The sequence below is a fragment of the Mus pahari genome, chromosome 1 (assembly GCF_900095145.1).
Source record: "Mus pahari chromosome 1, PAHARI_EIJ_v1.1, whole genome shotgun sequence".
NCBI classification, from domain to species: domain Eukaryota; kingdom Metazoa; phylum Chordata; class Mammalia; order Rodentia; family Muridae; genus Mus; species Mus pahari.
Genome location: NC_034590.1, coordinates 76,934,195 through 76,951,296, shown reverse-complemented (window position 1 = coordinate 76,951,296; position 17,102 = coordinate 76,934,195). Strand labels below are relative to the sequence as shown.

The 17,102-nt window shown below is 43.4% G+C and overlaps 1 protein-coding gene across 2 annotated transcripts in view; it reads right to left on the bottom strand.

Moving 5' to 3' along the window:
* The window catches only part of Syt9 (synaptotagmin 9), a 168,526-nt gene that overhangs the window by 44,156 nt on the left and 107,268 nt on the right, over positions 1 to 17,102 (bottom strand). Inside the window, exons 4-6 of one of the 2 annotated variants that reach the window (XM_029545590.1) lie at positions 5,053 to 5,173; positions 2,893 to 3,064; positions 603 to 732 (exon numbers count right to left, since the gene is read on the bottom strand). In XM_029545590.1, the coding sequence (XP_029401450.1) occupies positions 603 to 732; positions 2,893 to 3,064; positions 5,053 to 5,173 (423 nt within the window). Of the gene's footprint in view, positions 1 to 602; positions 733 to 2,892; positions 3,065 to 5,052; positions 5,174 to 17,102 lie in introns of those variants that run through there. The other variant, XM_029545594.1, reaches the window with a different exon arrangement.

The following is a 17,102-nucleotide window of genomic DNA, read 5'->3' as shown; positions in this document are numbered from 1 at the left end:
CTCCAAGAGAACCCTGAAAGAAGTGTTGTGTGTTCTTTTGACCCTTCACCTTGCTCCACATTTTTGTAGCATGAAATATATGATGATTTTGAGCTCAGCAGCCACACTGCGTAATGAGGTAACTTCTGGAACACTTAAGCTGAAAGATGGGAGAATTCTAGGCTTCTGTTGACCATGGTGCCACACTGTCTTCCTTTGGAGAAAATTTTACTTTCTCCACATTGTTGTTTTGTGCTTTGTTATTTGGTTAAATAAATCTGAACCTAGTGTTAAGCAATGAAAGACTTACAGATTATAACCAGAGGCAGTTCTAAAATTGAGGGTTCTCTCTGTCTCATTCAGATGCCCCCCAAAAGCCAACTCAAAGCTATAACATGGAGTCAGAGAATACTGATCCTTTAAAAAAGACAATAAAAATATCCCTGATTCAAATGTCCTAGGCTGGTAGAGAGACTATGGTGCAAGGCATAAGTGCCCTGGGAAATGACACCAGGGACAGTGCTGGGGATAGAGGAGCCTGGCACATTCATGCTGTAACAGCTCTACATTTCAACAGCAAAATGTGTCATCTACAGAGTGGGCCACGTTGGGCTAGGTCTTACCTCCATCAGAGAGTGCCAGTGTGCGATGGGTTTCCGAGGATATGACAACATCTCACTCCAGTGGTCTCTGCCCAGCCTCTCAGCCTCGTTGCCTACCTGGCACACGCCGATGACCTCATTGTGACCTACACTGTGAAAATGGGCCACAACAGTTTTTTCTTAAAATTTTGGTATGAGGAAGTAAAAGCAGCAGTTCTCCACCTGTGGGTCATGACCCCTTGGGCATGTGTGTGTGTCATATATCCTACATATCAGATATTTATACTACGATACATAACAAGATTACAGTTATGAAGTACAACAAAATAATTTTATGGTTGGGGTCACAACAACATGAGGAACTGTATTAAAGGGTGACAGCTTTAGGAAGGTTGAGAACCACTGATTGAAAGCAACAACTCAGATGGGTGGAGAAAGTTCAGAAGCAGTGAGCTATCTTTATAAATAAAAACTACTTCTCTAATTTAAAACTACAATCTAAACTAAACATCAGAAAGACCTAGAGTTCAATACTGTATCTAAGTTTCCTAATGCTGGCATGAGTTCATTTGGCCCTGACAACCTTTGCTCAAAGAACTTCTTGATTTGCTAATGATACTGTTTCTGGATCTGGAGGCTAAGAGGCTTCCAGATTTACAGAATGAAAGGGAACTCTTAAAGAGGAGTGATGTATAACCCATTCAAATTCCCACAAGAGGCAACCGAGTATGGCGCGGTGAAGGCCGGCGGGGAGGGCTCCTGGGTCTCCTTGCTCCTTGTTTCATTAGAGACTGCTCCCATTGTCTTTCTACGCTCAGCTTTGGTTCTTTGAGCCAACTTGAGTTTTTAACTGTGATAGACACCCAGCTCCTTAAACTTAGGGCTGAAGCTTTCTGTGAGTATTATCTGAGTTGAGTCATTTTACTTTTTCCTTTGAGGCGGGTGGGACAGGGGGAACCTTGAGATAACTGGAAGGATGTGGCCCATCCTTGGACTCTTCATGATAACCTCCCTTTCCTCCCTGAAAAGACAAATGGCTTCTATTCTATTTGCATGGGGAGAAGGAGAGGTGGGAATGGACTGTCTGGGACAGTTAAGTCCATGCTCATTAAAATCAGATGCCCGTAGAGGGCCTGTGCGTACTGCTGTGGGTTTTTCCAGGCCACTGTGACGAGTTTACTAATAATTGAATTAATGCAGACATCACATAATCAGATTTGTTGATGCAGGAACCTTGGCAATAGCTTAGGAAGTGCTTCCCTAGCCTTCCACATCTGGTGGGCACCATCCCCTCCTGGGATCTGGCACTCTGGTGTTGTATGTGTCCAGAGAAGCCAGGACAAGGTCCGTGCCCAGCATGGGCTGCCACACTCAGGGGCAACTGTGTCAGAAGACAAGGCATGCTTCATGTTGGGATCTACTGGAAAGCATTGAGGTCACTAAGGCTGCTGTGCTGACATTTCAGAGGTGGATGGAAACATTTTTAGCTACAAATAATATTTGTAAGATTATATTAGAAGTCAGACTGATTTTTTCTTTTATAATTGTGCCCAGACCACGTGGGAGGTTTCTAATTAAAAAGAGACTTTGCATTTCAGTCTAATGACTGGTTCAACATGTATAATTCCCTGTTGGTACTTCCTTTGCATATTAAAATGACTGTTTTTCAAATCTGTCCTTTAAATACACAATTGGCTACAATGCAGGCTATAAATATCTCCTCTGTGCTGTATTAATTAAAAAGTCTAGCATCTTATACATTTTAATGTACCCTGCCATCCATACTGATTCTAGCATTTTCAAGAGAACATTTCTGTGTTTGCTTTCAGACTTAAGTGGATGGAAATGATCTTTATTAAACAGTGTAAGAAGGAAAAAAAAAGATCGAAGTTATATATTTAGAAACGTTGGTGGCGTGGCTAAAGTAATCATTCTGTGTTTCCACTAAAGGAGTCAGAACTGCTCAATGAAAAACAAGACCTGTGGGACTGTAGTTCTTCATACAGAGATATCAGGAAGTGTACAGAGATGGGAAGGGAAAGGTGGCATGTGGGAAGGTGGAGAAGAAAGATAAGAAAGGGGGAGGGGAGAGATGAGCATATTAGAAGTACTACAGTAACAGGATTCTGTACTATGGTTTGGATGATGTGACTCCCTATCAGCCTGCTTCTCACATGTTGCCCTTTCAGTCACTATCCTGGGACCCCAGCTGAGCTCCCTAATATGGTTGCTCATGTGGCTGCTCCGTAATCTGCCCATCCTGCCCCAAGAATAGTGAGACTGCACAGAGAAAGAGCTCCTGACATCTCACCGGTCATAGTCCATGACAGCTATGGACAAGTGGATCTGGTCGATGCTCTCCGGAGGGACGTCAAAGACTATGGCTTCATTGTAAACGGGATTAAGCGTGTTCCTCTTGGTGGACGTTTTCCTCTTCTTCAGTCTCCGGCCTTCACACATCAGTGAAACTTTCACGTAGGGATCTGCACAGCATGAGAACAGGGCACTGTGAGGACACAGAGATGTTGCAGCCAGTGCAGGAAGCCTCCCCTTCTCTGTCTGGAGTCTAGAGTTTGAGGGTTTTAATTCATGTGATATGTGATGTGGGCAGTGACTACTTAGAGCAATTAAGTTATTCATTAAAGAAAAAGCACAGGACACTGTCTCCTCAGAATTCATGAAATTTAAAAATAGGGTGAAAACATCTGTTACCAAATTATAAAATATGCCAACCAGAATTCAGGACCAGCCTGACTGTGAAAGGAAGAGAATCAGACATCTCCAAGGAGTGGGAGATCAGACTCAGTATCCCAACTCTGAGCTACCCATGGAAATCGCTTAAAAACTGGGCCTTTACGCAGGGGGATGCTTCTAGGTCTTATAAGTTCTGAATTCCTAGAAAACGGTGCAGCCTATGTGCATGAACAGCCTTACGTACTGGGGACTCCTGGAAGAGTGTTTTCAAAGGGAGAAGCTGTTCATTAATCAGGACCAGAGTGGATGAGACATTTATAGCATAACCAAAGCAGACTGACAGGTGACAAGGCTGGCTGCTTTCTGGAGGGGCACTTCTGGTCCCACTCGCCTCTCAGTACCATGCAGCTCAAAAGGGATTCCTGTACTTAACTACAAGCCACCCTGACTCCTTATCCCTTCCAGAAGGTACTTTAAGCCAGGGGAGCTGTATCCTTTGTTTTTTGTTTTCCTTGCTTAGAACCAGCCAGGAGTATAGGACAGAATATATCAACATGATGGAGTAAATGTCGGTCAGTAACAAGCTTGTCACAAAAGCGTCAGACTTGAGTTAGATCCTACCTTCCACGGACACATGCCTGCACATGGTGGGTGGCATGCACTCGTAATCCCAGTCTGTGCAAGGGAAGTAGAGACAAGGGGATCCCTGGTGTTTCCTGTGCAGCCATAGCCTAACCATGGAGCCCAGGTCTCAATGAGAGAATCTTTCTCAAAAATCTAAGTCAGGGATGGCATTTACTCCATGGCATTGATATTTTCTATGTTCTATACTCCATGATGCTTCTAGTCAAGGAAAAAAAAAAAAAGGCACAGCTCCTCTGGCTTGAAATACCTTCCAGAAGGGGTGAGAAGTCAGGGAGGGCAGCATGTAGTTAGGCACAGAGAGGCAGGGCTCCCTTTTTACCTGAACAGTCGTGAAGGGCTAGTGAGAAATGATTCATGGGGAATGACACCAAAGGCTGACCTCTGGCCCTTACATCTACATACATACACAGGTATCCACATACATAGGTGCACACGTGCACGCACATAAACACACACACACACACACACACACAATACACGAATGCAAAAGTGCACACCTCCACAACAACAAAAGAATACATTATATCTCAGGCTCTTTGGAGTTCAGTGACCACGAGCCAGTGTTCTGTGTGTTAGTGACCATGTGGCCAAAACTGATATGAATGTGCATAGTATGAACTGCACAATGAGACATTTTGTGTCAGGGTTTTTACAATGTCAAGGTATATGTTTGGTTCACTGAAAAAAATAAAGCCCTACAAGTTTTAGTTCATATTTGTAAGGAGTCAGAATTGTCTCTAGTCTTCAATGAGCCTAAGATAATGATGTCAGAGGAAAGGCCTAAACGGGTAGACCACTCCAGAATATGCAAACTGGAGGCTGAGTTCTAATTATGGCAAAGGAAAGGCTCAAGAGTCTAGTAACATCATGTAGCATCTTAACACACCATACACTTTTATGGTCTTATACATGTTAATACAGCTAATCATACAACTCAATGGGCCAGACACTAATCTTACCCTCACTTTACAGATAGGAATTTGAAGCCTAGAGTGGTTAAGTGACTTATGTCCAAGGTCATGCAGCACTTAGAAGTGGTAGGAACATGATAAACCTAGGCGATCCAGACCCAAGGTACCATAATAGGAACTTGATAATGTGCTGAATCAGAACCAGATGAAGAATGTCCCACCTGATGCTCCTGTTATGTCCATCGCCTTTAAATTCCTTGCTTTTATGATGGTGATAGTCAGCCTGCCAGCCGTTGGAAGATAGCAGAGTGAAAACATAAGCTCGCCCAGATCCACATTATCCTGTTCAAAAAGCACAGAGCAGAGCATTAGAAAGTACCCTTAGCCCACGTGCAGGAGGCTCAGCTGCAGGGCTGTGTTAGAAAGGACATGTATGGCTCCTTTGGTTCAGCTCATGACACAGAAACCCCACCCCTGTACTGCGGTGGCTCTACATCTATGGAAGCACAACTCATTTGTTGATAGCAGAAGTGGAGGAGGCTGTCCACAGAAAACCACCACACACATAACCCACATGTACAACCTAATATGGGCTCCACAGTATTCCCAGAGTGTCCCTCTATGTGGCTCTACTCACATGTTTGTGAGAGTCATAGTTCTCAGCACAACGCCACACAAAAGGAGCCTCCCAGGGCTGATCACCCCAGCAGAGCTCAGAGATTCTGCTCACAACCCCACTCAGCTTTCTGTGGTCTTTCCAGCAGGGCTTCACTCTAACACTATGCTTGCCCCTCTACACAGAACCCTCAAATGAGCCGCACTATCCACACACACTGCTGCGGAGCCCAGACTCCTGCCATACTTTACACTGCCAAGTGTATAATACTGCAAATAACCTCTGCAGATCAATAGCAGGTGGTTCCACGAGCTCAAAGAATCTTCTAGTCCCTCATTAACTCTGGACAAGACTACTGCATGATCATGGTAGTGGCAGCCCCTGACCTCATGTTCTCACATAATTGGACACACTGGGACACAAACCTAGTCCTTCACAGTACCCATGCAGGGAGAGAAGTTCAGAGCCAGAATTTAGGGAGCCCTGCTGTCTGCTCCTCAAGGTCCCACTTAGCTACATCCCATCTTTGTCTCAAAGAGCTCCCATTCCCTCTACTGGGATACTGGGGAAGACATCTCCTTGGGCAATGTACAGCCAATCCAAATAGGTCAGAAAATATGAATCTCTTTCTCTTTTTTTTCTTAAAGCCCAGGAGAGTGTAACTAGGAAGAGGGGGGGAAAAAAAAAACAGTTCATTTAGTTGCAATTTCTGTGAGACACCTGAGGTTATAGATCTGGGTGCCCGTGTCTAATTAATATGGTTTCATACTGACAATGCTTTGGGGACTTGGGTTCTAGCCCTTAACATCCACAGCCTCCCCTCCCCTTCTGGATTCTTGGAGGATGCTTCTATTTTTAGAAGCACAGATTCAGCTTGGGAAGGTCACCTTGCCAACCTCCTGCCTTGACTGCCGCCACGGGAGGAGGAGGCAAAGGGATCTGTTTGGTAGCTAAGGCAGATGGATTGGTCTGTGTCTTCAAGCATCGCCTGGCTCATGCAAATAAATCACATCACCTTGCAGCCCAGTCTGTCCTGGTTTCTGGAGCCTTGGCCCTAGGATACCCAGGTGGCCAGACCTCTCCCTGTGGTAAGATGTTGGGGAGCACTGCACGGGAGTGAGGTTTCACAAACTCCAGGTTCTTGTTGCTGTGTGGCACTGTGCTCACTTCTGCAGGAGCCCAACCTTCTCTTTGTCTCTATACCCAGTCCACCCCTGTGTCCTTGAGTTCTATTATCCCTTTCCACAGTATCTTGATCTCTTGTCCTACCTCATCCTGCCCAGAGAATCCCAATTTGAGAAAGTAATTCTAAAAGTGCCCAAAATTATGCCCATGAAGGTTCCATAATCAATTATTTCAGCATATATTTCCTGAGGGCTCACTCTGTGTACCTCACTCTGAAAGACTTGCAATGGGAAATACACTCTTTCTACTTCTGGCTTTCCAGGCACGTAGTTAAATGTGAAGTGTCAGATTCCTTCTGTACTAAGTATGTGGAGTTGTGGTTTTTTTCCCCACCATGAATCTCATTCACAAATATTTCTTTTGTAAGGCTGTGTACTCGCGAGTTGGAAGGAAACAACAAAACTCCCAGACTAAAATCCACGATTGTATCTTTAAAAGCATGTAAGTTAAACAAATCATTTATCAAAGCAAATGTTTTTGATCTGCAAGTGATTTAAAAAGAAATTTTGTGTGTGTGGGATGTGGCTCCGCATTTGTCTAGCATGCAGATAAACCAGGGACGGTGGAACATTCCCAGCACTTGGGAAGTAGAGGCAGGAGGACCAGATTTAAGGTCTTCCTTGGCCACATAAGGACTTCAAAAGCAGACTAGGCTACACAAGACCATGCCTCAAAAAAGAAATCAGTGTGTATACATTTTTGAAAATTTTACTTGTGGGAGTATTTATCTATAAAATAATTGCATAAAGATGATGCTGAAATGATGGCTCAGTGGTTTAGAGTGCATGTTCCTCTTACGGAGGGCCAGAGTTCAATTCCCAGCATCTACATCAGGAGGCTCACAGCTCCAGGGGAACTGATGCCTCCCCACTTGCACTCATGTGTACAAACTGACATGCTTGCACACCGAAAATTTAAAATGAAGATTAAATAAAATATGACAGTAAGATTCAAAAATTAAAAGATTTAAGAAAAGCAGTAAAAAATACCCCCCCCCCCTTTCCATATACACCACCTAATGCCACTCTTCCTCAGAGTACCACTGTGAATAACCATTAGGGCATGCATCCATTCATCATTTGTTCACTTACTCTTTTATATTTATTTCATTTTATTCACGTGTTTTGCCTCTGTGTGTGTGTGTGTGTGTGTGTGTGTGTGTGTGTGTGTGTGTACCATGTGTCTGGTGTCCACAGAAATCAGAAAAGAGCAATGCACTGGTCCCTTGGAACTAGAATTAGTGATGGTTTGTAGACCACCACATGGATGCTGAGAACTGAACCTGTGTCCTCTGCAAGAGCAGTATGTGCTTTTGAACCACTGGGTCACCTCACTATCCCCTCATTTCCTTAATCTGAGAGCACCTTTTTTGGCTATAAGTTCAGCATTGTTCTCCCAGAGTCTTGGGGCTGAATCTGCAATGGGAACTCAGAGCCACCGTCCCGGGGGCTAGGCGACCGCTGCATTTGACTGGGGGCTAGGCGACCGCTGCATTTGACTGGGGGCCAGGCGACCGCTGCATTTGACTGTGATGTTGCTCTTCCCTATCGGCTGGTACAGGTTTGGGATCAAGAACCTGTGGGCCTCTGTGCGCGTGTGGACATTCCCTTGAATCAATGCTTCCCAACCAGAAGTGAATGCGCTCCTTAGAGGATATTTGGCACAATCTGGAGCAACTTCTGATTGAGGACTCAGATCTGTTACTGTATCTGCAAAAACATTACAGAGGTGAGCTCCAGTTACTTATTCCAAAATGTGACTTGTTTTAGAGTTTAGAAAATGTGTATAGGACTGATTAGATTCTTGGTACATTTTCTAGAATGCTGAGGAGAGTCAAATATAAAGAAATGGTGCAATGGCTGCCTTCTTTTTCAGGCAGACAGAATCAGAATGCAGGAGTATCACTGGTACTGAAAGCCCTGGTACTGAGTGCCCCGGAGGAAACAAGGGGAAGGGAAATGCCACGCAGAGAAATGCCTCATTGGCTCCTGCTTTGTGTGGTCAAGTGCAGCACTGTCAGCAAGGTACACTGGGAAATTCTCAGGAGTGTAAGATCTCGGTCTGCCAGTCTGTAATCTTTCTCTGTGCCCAGAATGGTCAACGCTAGTTTGCATTTTCAGTGCATTTTTATGTTCTCCCTGAATTCCCCTAGTGAATTCCTTTCCCACTCCACAACATCCGAGGAGGCTGCAGGAAACTATGCTAACCACAATATTCACTCCCCTGTGTTTTGTTGGGACAAAGACTGGGTGCATAACCCGAGTGAGTTGTTGGAGTCATTCTTAGGGTTAATAACTAAATATTTTAAAAACTGTCCTTTTACTGATTCTATTCACTAGAAGATAAAAGACTAAAACTGTGTAGGTTTTGCATGATGTATAGTAAAAAAAGAATAACATCACTTTAAATTGACTTAAAATGTGCACTACATACTCCAAAGAAAGAACTAAAATAATAGGAGTTTGTGGCTAAAAAATGAAAAGCATGAGGTAATATAGGTATATGAAAACAGTTAATAGTTGAAAACAGATGGGTAAATAGAGGAAGGGGATGAGAGTCAGAGAGAGATCTAACAGAAATCAAAAGCAAGTTATTAGATGACAAATTTAAACTAAATGATCTTGGGCTGGAGAGATGGCTCAGCGGTTAAGAGCACTGACCGCTCTTCCAAAGGTCCTGAGTTCAAATCCCAGCAACCACATGGTGGCTCACAACCATCTGTCATGAGATCTGATGCCCTCTTCTGGGGTGTCTGAAGACAGCTACAGAGTACTTACATATAATAAATAAATAAAAGGGTTAAAAAAAAACAACAAAAAAACGATCTTAATAATGGCATTAAAAATAAGTAGTCTATATCTTTGTATTTAAAAGTTCCTTAAGCTTAAACATACAGTGTGACTGATGGAAACTCCATTAAAGCCTCAGCTGCCTAGTTAATCTTAGATAAGCTGTGCCATTTCTCAGCTCCTACGGGAAAATTAATATCTCAACACAGATTTGATAATAATGAAAGTTAAATAACACATAGGGACTGCGGTGGTAGCTCAGGTGCTATAGTCCTTGCCTTGCAAGCATGAGGAACAGAGGCTGATCCCCAGAAGCCATGTGAAAGCATGGTGTGCTAGCACACGTGTGTAACCCCAGCACTGGGGAAACAGCCACGGCACACACTTGAGGCTTGTTGTCCAGATAGCTGAGCGACAGGCCAATGAGCTCCAAGGCTATGGAATGCCTGGTCTCCTGTCTATCTTTCCAGTCAGTATACTATTCTTCAGTGTGACAGGCTCACCAAGAAACTCCAATTTTTAAAGTGCCCCTTTCAAAAATAAAAAATGCAATCCTAGTTACAAGATCCCTTCTGGATGTACTATATCTTCAGCCACAACAATTATATTGAGGGACAAAACCAGGTCCTTTTGTAACATGGTCTCTGTTAATAATGATCTGCTCACTCCCTCTTCTCAGATACTCCAACTATATTCCTGATACAACCTCAAGACATGGCAAAATGGGCATAAATTAGAGAGAGACAGAGACCCTTTTAGTGACAATCCTGATGATAATTAGCATGCGTTGTTAAAGTAACTGTTGGTTGCACTTTATTTATAGGTACTAACATGATTAATTGCACTGGAAGTGTGCCTGGAGGATGACACTTTCTGAGCTGGTGCCGGGGCACAAGTGAACCTGCAGCATGCACACAGTGGTGGAGGAGGCTGGCATCAGCCCACGCTTCCCCCCATATGACATGTTCTCAAAGGATACTGGCTGGGTCTAATTCTTAAGAAAGAACTTTCCTTGATCCTAGGAATGGACAAGGTAATTAACATCACGCATGTGCCATGCTCTTCGCGTGGTCAATGATGGAAGTTCTCAGCACTCTCTTATCCAGTTCTCTGGTTTAATAGGACATTGATGAGTTCTACTATTTATATATCTAGCCTATTTTCCTCCTTACATCATAGATTCATACATCCAATGTCGTTTTCAGACCCCTAGCAAGTTGTCCAACAGGCATCTCCATCTTAATCATCCTCTACAAATGGAGTTCATGTCCCTCACCTACCCTAGCCTTCCTACCCAGCCCTTTCCATCTTAGTGTGGCAAAACCTCCCAGAGGCTGAAGTTAAAAATCTAATTGTCACTGTATCTGTATTCCTCCTCTCCTCTCACCCTCCCACATCTGCAAGTCATGTCATTTCTCCCTTCAAAAATATCTAGAATCCTCCCAGTTTCCCCCTCTACAGTGCTACCCGGCGAGGTAACATCATTCTGCGCATGCGCTGCAGCATGGTTCTGCCTCCAGGTTCAGTCTACTCTGATCACAGCTGAGGAGTCACAGGGGCGGGGGGACTGATTCAGGAGAGTGATGTCTCTATCTGGAGAAGCCCGGGATGTCAAGGTACTTGACCTTCTCATGTGACTAGGGCTTCCCCTTCAAAGGCTTCTGGGAGGTGGCTGAAGAGCTCTCAGCTCACCTGAATGCACTTGACGCCAGCTGCATCCCAGTGCTGCAGGGGCAGATGGGACTGATGATGATGATTACACTAAGAGGAACTTGATGGAGACACTTTTCATTCCTTAAGGAAAAACTGGCTTTGGTAGGTTAGAATCTAGCTTCGGATCTGACAGACACTCACTCAGACATACTTAGGTGGCAGTATCTCACCATGAGAGGGTCGACTAGGTCCATAGCTTTGTTCAGTACCCAAGGCATATATTTTCTGTCAACTGGAGCCGACCAACTGGGAACACAGAGTAGAGCTTCACTATGGGGCAGTAGTCTTGAGTCCTAATGGGCAGAGGGAAGCCATCTTCCCAAGTATAAAATAACTAAGCCACTTTCCCAGAAAATCAAACACGGGTTTCATCTTAGATGTGTTATCAGGTAGTTTCCCAGCCTTTCAGATATCACTGAGTATGTTTGCTACCCAGGCATGAGAACGACATATACATGCACACCTGTGCACACACATAAACATGTACCCCCCTCTTCTCCAATATCAGAGCTCATTCAGCTAATAGGTTCATTGGTAACAGTTGCTATCAGATTCATTTCATTTCCACTTATGACCAAGCTATTAGACTCAGAACAGGAAACTGGTAAGCTTGTGTGGGCACAGTAAGTGTGACCTCAGCATGATGTATGGTGAATCCTCTCCTGGAACCCTTGCAGCTGACCTGGATGATTTAGCTTAGATCTATTAATAAAGGGGAATTTATCGCCAAAGTAGCCACCATATGTAAAATGGTGTCAGTAAATGATTCAATGACCTGGGTCTTATCCAGTTTTAAAACTGTCAATAGTCTGGAAGACCCAGAATTTCATATGATACAACAGACTTGATAAGTACATGGGAGTCCTGATTCAAGATCATAAAAATCCCATGGGTGAGATGTATGAAGCCTAATAATGTAAATATATTAAGGTAAATTATTTGAAGACATAAAAAGTCAATGGTAAAAGTAGATGTAGCCTAATGCATATAGCAATCACAGGTTCTATCCTCATTTTAGCCAAAATGTGATAGAGCAATCAGAAACTAACTTTGTATGAGGAAGGGTGTGTGCATCATCCCCCTGCCCCACTTGAAACCAAATTCTTTTCTGGGCATCTGGACTTAGGAGATGTGGAAGTAGCTGGAAAATAAATGATAAGACCAGCCACCAAGGGAGAACCCAGAGGAGGAACAGTGAGGGGCTGGTAAGCCTTAAGGAAAAAGTAACCACCAGGAAGCACAAGATTCTTGTGGGCATTAATGTGAATTTCTGTCACAAAGAAGAGGGGGACTGAATTTGCTCTTAATAGTTCCAACAAGATTAAGGACCCATAATTGAGAGCCACAGGAAATCTATAATATTCTCTTCTATCACAATTCCAAACCATGGGCTGTCTTTGAAAGCAATGCATGCCCCATCTGTTTGGCCAGCTTCAATGTGTTACAGAAGAGTCAAGTATCGATAAGGCAGCTGAACAAATGGAAAAGCTTTTCTCTCTTGCTGTCCTGACCCACCATAATCCCATGGATCGGAAGTAGATATAAGGGGACAGGTAATGAGGCAGGCAGACATGGTGGCTGGTCTTATCATTTTAGCAACTCGAGTACAGTTGGTTTGGTTATGCACACTCCTAACAGTGCACCTAAGTAACTTGTTGGCATCAGGATGTGTGTAAGCAACAGAAGTATGTTATTGCCCTTAGCAACTCCCTGATAATGCCCTGTTTCTATTTAAACATGTCCTAGAACATATCCTGAAATCAAGGGAGATCAGTCCATCTGGGCTTGAGTAAACTTATGAGGGATACACAATTAGCCTCCTCATGCCTATACATAATTGGCATGCATATTATTAAAATCTGGTGTACCAAAGGAAGGGGCATTTGCAGTGAGCAGTCTTATGTAATCTGATCTGCCGATCAAAGCAGAGAAACATGGGCATTATGCTCCTTTACATCCAAGCTCCTTTTCTGGAGCTTTGCAAAGGAAGACAGAGACAATAGCTGGTCCCCGAGTACTCTTACTCACACAGCTTGGTGTCACAATTGGCAGAGCATCTTTCTTTTTCATCTGCATTATTGCTTTGCTTTTTAATATAGTTTCCTTTCTACTCTGGGACAATTCTTAAATAAAAGGCCAAGAACCTGGAGACACTTGGCCCACACAGTAAGAGATACAATATTAGATTTCTATGCTAGACCACTGTGTTATCAGAAGCATGACTAAGGTGGAATGTGTGACTGTCTTGGAGGGAAGAGCTGGAGATGAAATCTGTTGCTTAATGATGTTAATCTACATCCTAGGAGCATAAAAAGGAGATGGAGTCTTGAGTCTTTGAGTCCCTGGCGAAGGAATTTAGAATATGAGCCCTGCTTTTTCTCTCTCCCTGTCCCTTTCTTTTCTCAACACTGCCTTCCTAAACGATACTTTGAGACTCATGATTTTTTTTTCATTCTTCTGTTTTTCCAAGGGGTCATGTCTAGTTAAAGAGGGTCCTTGGATAAAACAAACACAGCCATTTTCAAAAATCAAAGGGCCCCAAAATGGCTCTAATATTTATTTTGAATGTTCAATAACTATTCAGAAGTTTTCTGTTTAAAAAAATACAGATCTTTCTAAGCTCAATAGAAAAAAAACCCCACAAAAGTAATTTTAAATGAAAATTTGTTCTTATTTAAAGGCTGAGGGAATCTCAGAGCATCCTCACAAATGAGTATTGTGTGCTAGCTTGGCTGGGTACAACATGTTTCACTGGCTTTTGAAGAAAACATTAAGATAAATTGAAAGTGATTTTGAATTCACCCTGCATTCTTAGCATCTTTGTCATTCTGAAACTTTCCATTGAAGAATTCAGTTGATCAGAACTGAAGGAGGGACTCTAGGAAAGGCCCTATACAGAGAAGCATGATGGAATATGAGTCAGACCAATATGTCTGTGGTGTGAATAGTCACACACACACACACACACACTTTTATTCCTCCTTGGATGGAGATTTTTCCCAATGACAATTACAGGCCATCGGGTTCTGTTGTCTTTTAGTATCGCCTGTGGTTGGAGACAAGCACTCTGCATCTTCCTTTCTTTCCCCATTAACTGACCCTGACGGCCTACCTAATACTTGGTTTCCTTACCTCAAATGTGCCTTTAAAGTTAGTTTGAAACTTATTTTATGTGCATGAGTGTTTGGCCTGCATGGCTGTATGTGCACCACGTATATGCAGTGCTCACAGAGGTCAGAAGGGGTCGGATCTTTTGGAACTGGGTGAAGGGATGATTGTGAACCACCATGTGGATGTTGGGAACTGAACTGGGGTCCTCTGCAAAAGCAGCCAGTGCTCTTAATCACTGAGCCATATTTCCTACCTCAAATGGGATTGATCCCAATTCTTCCCCATCCCCAGGGCAAGTTTCTGAAGATGCAGGAGCATTACTTTGACTAAACCCACTCACCTCCGCAAGCCATCCTCCAGCACACACAGATCTCGCCCCTTCACTCCTTCCTTAAATCCTTCAGTTCAGCCCAGATGCTCTCAGTTCTAGGAAAGGCTTCTCAGTGGGTCATTCTCCTAACATAACACTTCTTTAACCAGTCCGAGCCAGTCCTGGCCTCCCCTTCTACCTCTCATTCCCTGGGTGCTGTCATTTCTCTCTAAGGAACCTCTAACTTTAAATTAGGTTTTAAAATTAAATAATTAAAATTTTAATTGTTCATTTTTTGAGACAAAGTCTCAAAGACCAAGCTGGCCTATAACTCCCTATATAACTTAGGCTGGCTTGGAGTTCTAGATCCTTCTACCTTATTCACATGCTGGTACTATGAGTTCATCACCATGCCAAGCTATTTTTTTTTCTTTTTAATCTTTGACGATTCAGTTTGCCAAGTTATATCACTATGCAATATTCAAAATGTCTCCATGCCTGGGCTGGTAACTCCTTGCTCATATTTCTCTTATTATATGAAATTAATAAGGCTGGTGATGTGGCTCAGTTGGTAGAGTACTTGCATAGATGACACAAAGCCCTGGGTTTGATCCCCAGTGCCACGTAAATGTGGTACCTGATGTATACCTGTAATTCCAGCACTTGGGAGATAGAGGCAGAAGAATCAGAAGTTCAAGGTCATCCTCAAGTTCAAGATCAGTCAGGGCTATGTGAGATCTTGTCTTAAAAAAAAAAAAAAAGATAGCCATGAGTTTCAGATGTAGAAGGCAAGAGCAGTGTATTCCTCTTGGCACATTTATCCAGGGAAGTAGGAGAGGTTAATTAATTTTTCCAAGGTCACTGTGTTACTTAGTGTGGGAGCCACACTGTCACCAGGCAGCCTGACTGAAGATCCGATAGTTCCTCAATATAGAAGCCAACATTTTCTATGTAGCTTTACTGTGGGGGTGGTCGGCACATTCTTTCTTGAATACTGAAGATTTGGGGGAGCTTGGAAACATTGTATGGGTCAGAGAGATGGAGGAGTAGGAGAGAAAGAAAAAAAGTATATAGATTCTTCTTTTGCCACAAAATATTCCCACCCTTAGGAATGACCTTCTGTCTCATCCTTTTTCCTAAGAAACTTTTTGCTTTTTTGACTAGTGGGGAAAAAAGAGAGGAAGGCACTACTTCAACTAAATCCAATTTGAGAACTGGGGCAAATGGTACTTTAGCCAAAGAGGATCTACGTTTCGTCCAAGCGTAAACATCAGACTACTTTCCTCTGTGTCCAATTTTCTAACATTACTGAGGGAAAGAGGAGATCTGGTACAATAAAGGGCATTTTTAGGAAGGTGTAATAAGGGACCATCTTAGGCACACTTCAAATAGGAGCAATCATAGACTGTCTGTGCCTGAATGCACTCTCTGAACTAACAAGCCTCAGGCAATTAGCACAACATCTGATACACATGTGTTAACTCACTGTCTTCTTGCCATACTCCTAGAGGAGGGCATGGCACAGCGTGGCCCATAGAGAGCTAGCACACCAGTAATGAGTGGCAGGAGTCTCTTAGGGACAGCGGGATTAATCAGGGGCAGCTCAGGGCAGGGACTCCTCCTCAGCTCAGCTCTTCAAAGATAGTCTATAGTCTGACCTTCAATGTGGATAAAGGAGATGTAAGTATGCTGAAAGAATTGCCCTGGAAGCAGACAGAAGTTTTCAGGAAAGATGACAATGTATCATTGTAAAACATTAGCCCACAGGCTGAGCCATTGGCCCATAATCACAAAGTTGATCAGTGTTGAGAAAGGGTCTGCTACATATTTCTCATTCATCCCCATGAGATCCATGTCTTCATTAAAAGACCATTTTTAGAATGTGTCAAATGATACTAGTAGAATTTAAAAACAAATGTCCTAGTTCAACTTTTCCAGGGGACACAAGGGAGTGGGGTAAGAGGACCAGAAGTTTTCTCCATCTAGTAAGCTGATACACTTGAAGCTTCCTCTTGTTGTTGTGTGTTCACTGAATCCAGAGCTTGTGCATGCTAGGCTAGTCCTCTCCAATAGAGCTACACATCCCTTCATTTAAATGTATTTACTCCCTTATTTAGCGACTACTTCCTGGATATTTACTATGTTCTAGACTTTACACTAGGTGCTGAGGATGCAAAGAAGATAAAAGGATAAAAATTCTTTCTGTGATGGAATAGCCACTCAAACTGCCATTGGCGAGCCCAGAGAACTAAATAACTTTGTTATATTGAAAGGAGTGACTAACAACCTGAGGGTGATCAGATCTGGTGAGGGGGAAATACAAGTTTAAAGGGGATGGTCAAGGAGTCGTCAGAGAAAGTGCTGTGTAAGCGGAGACCTCAGAGAAGCGAACGTGTAAGGCTGAAGGCTGACAAGGGAAGCAGCTAGTTAGAGAAATCGGTCCTGATGCAGGAGTGGGTGTGAGTAATGGCAGGAGGCTGGGGTAGCAGGAGTGGAGAAAGTGTGCAGGATGGTGGTGGAGAGGTGCGATATGAGGACAGACAGGTC